The sequence below is a fragment of the Colobus angolensis genome, unplaced genomic scaffold (assembly GCF_000951035.1).
Source record: "Colobus angolensis palliatus isolate OR3802 unplaced genomic scaffold, Cang.pa_1.0 Scaffold21, whole genome shotgun sequence".
Lineage (NCBI taxonomy): Eukaryota > Metazoa > Chordata > Mammalia > Primates > Cercopithecidae > Colobus > Colobus angolensis.
Window position 1 is genome coordinate 2,532,733 of NW_012115266.1, and position 2,109 is coordinate 2,534,841.

The 2,109-nt window shown below is 52.5% G+C and overlaps 1 protein-coding gene across 1 annotated transcript in view; it reads left to right on the forward strand.

Annotated features, from left to right (window-relative positions):
- PITPNM1 (phosphatidylinositol transfer protein, membrane-associated 1) overlaps window positions 1-2,109 on the forward strand; it is a 15,107-nt gene that overhangs the window by 4,004 nt on the left and 8,994 nt on the right. Inside the window, exons 7-9 of the mRNA XM_011942352.1 lie at window positions 1,226-1,552; window positions 1,638-1,733; window positions 1,817-1,924. Of these exons, the coding sequence (XP_011797742.1) occupies window positions 1,226-1,552; window positions 1,638-1,733; window positions 1,817-1,924 (531 nt within the window). The remainder of the gene's footprint in view (window positions 1-1,225; window positions 1,553-1,637; window positions 1,734-1,816; window positions 1,925-2,109) is intronic.

Sequence of the window (2,109 nt, forward strand, 5' to 3'; positions counted from 1 at the left end):
TCTCAAAAAAAAAAAAAAAAAAAGATTCTAAGATTCTCCATCATCCTATGAGCTGGATGAGACTTAGAGATGCTCAGGAAGGTCACCAGCTCTAACTGGCAGCATGCTAAGGAGTGCAGGCTGAGGCTGTGACTCTGATGTCATTCTCTCTGAGATTCCCCCCAGCCACTCCCAGTTTCTAGTGTTCCAGTCTTTGGCCCTGGTGTTCAGGAGCCCCAGTTCCACACCTCCCCTCAACCTGACCCCACCACACCTACAGCTCAGCCCTGCCTCAGTGCCCAGGTCATCTGCACACAGAGGGATGATCCCTAGTTGGGGAGACCAGCGGCCTGGCTTCTGTCCCACTGCTGACCCATGGTTCCTCCAGCAAGGCGCTGGCCATCTCTGCACTTTGAATTTCTCTTCAGTTAATGAGGAAGAGGTTGAGTCAGATATGAAGAGCTAATATTGACAGTGATAGCAACACACAGACCCTTTGCTAATTACTTTCTGTGCAAGATCTCCCTTAACACCCACAACCCCCCACCAGGTAATGACGATGATTATTCCCATTTTACAGGTGAGGAAATTCAGCTTATAGAATAATGAGGACTCCGTGTCTTGCATTTGGAAAAATACCAAAAAGCACAAATAAGAAAATTAAAATCACCCACATATAGCCACTACTAAGATTCTGATATATCTCCTCGCAGAAGTTTATAATTATCATTCAACCATCATTACCTTATTTCCTAGATATTTAAGAGTTTCCAACTTTATTCTTCTGCTTAAGATAAAAATATCCCAGAATGGGTATCATCTTTCGCTACAACCTTCATTGAGTGCCAACACTTCCATTAACTATTAACACCTTCATTAACCATCAACAATTTCATTAACTGTTAAACGCTTAATTAACTGTTAATTCCTCAGAAGTCAGCAGGAAGCCAGCCAAAAGCAAGAACAAGCATTGGTCCCTGCTTCTGGAGTGATGGGGTGGGGACAGTGCTGAGAGTTAGGGTGTGCAGAGAGACAGAAAAGGCAGTGGGTGGAGGGGAGTCAGGCAGGAAGACAAATGCCCCACTTTCCACTCCCATTCCTGGACTGTACTGGCCCTGCCCTACTTTGTGGCTCTGGGTGGGTGGTGTCCCCAGGGGAGCCATTACCCAACCTCAAGGCTGGGCATGTGGCGGCAGTGCCAGGGAAGCAGTGGGAGGGGACAGTTCCGATGCCTGGGCACCTGCAGGTCTGCGTCGGGTGATGCTGCGGGCCCACCGCCAGGCCTGGTGCTGGCAGGATGAGTGGACAGAACTGAGCATGGCTGACATTCGGGCACTGGAAGAGGAGACTGCTCGCATGCTGGCCCAGCGCATGGCCAAGTGCAACACAGGCAGTGAGGGGTCTGAGGCCCAGCCCCCCGGGAAACCAAGCACCGAGGCCCGGTCTGGGGCCAGCAACACTGGCACCCCCGATGGGCCTGAGGCCCCCCCTGGTCCAGATGCCTCTCCTGATGCCAGCTTTGGGAAGCAGTGGTCCTCATCCTCCCGTTCCTCCTACTCATCCCAACATGGAGGTGAGGCTGGGACACAGGGATGGGAGGAGCAACCCTCCCCAGGCTGGGCTCCCAGGCTGAGGCTGAAGCTGAGCCGGCCCGGCAGGGGCTGTGTCTCCCCAGAGCTTGTCCGAGTGGCGCATGCAGAACATTGCCCGAGACTCTGAGAACAGCTCCGAAGAAGAGTTCTTTGATGCCCACGGTCAGCACCGAGGCCCTTTTTGGGAGTGGGGATGTCCCCGAGCAGCTCCTCCCACCCCATGACACAGCCCCCTGTCCCCTCAGAAGGCTTCTCGGACAGTGAGGAGGTCTTCCCCAAGGAGATGACCAAGTGGAACTCCAATGACTTCATCGACGCCTTTGCCTCCCCAATGGAGGCTGAGGGAACGCCAGGTAAAGATCCCACCTAGGACACCGGCCCCCCAGCACCCATGTACAGCAGGTCATAAGTTTAATGGCATCTTAAGATGAGAGGCAATCTGAAGAGGTGCTCATTAAATACACAGATGAATAATGAAGGATGGACTGATGGATGGATGGATGGATGGATGGATGGATGGATGGATGGATGGATGGAT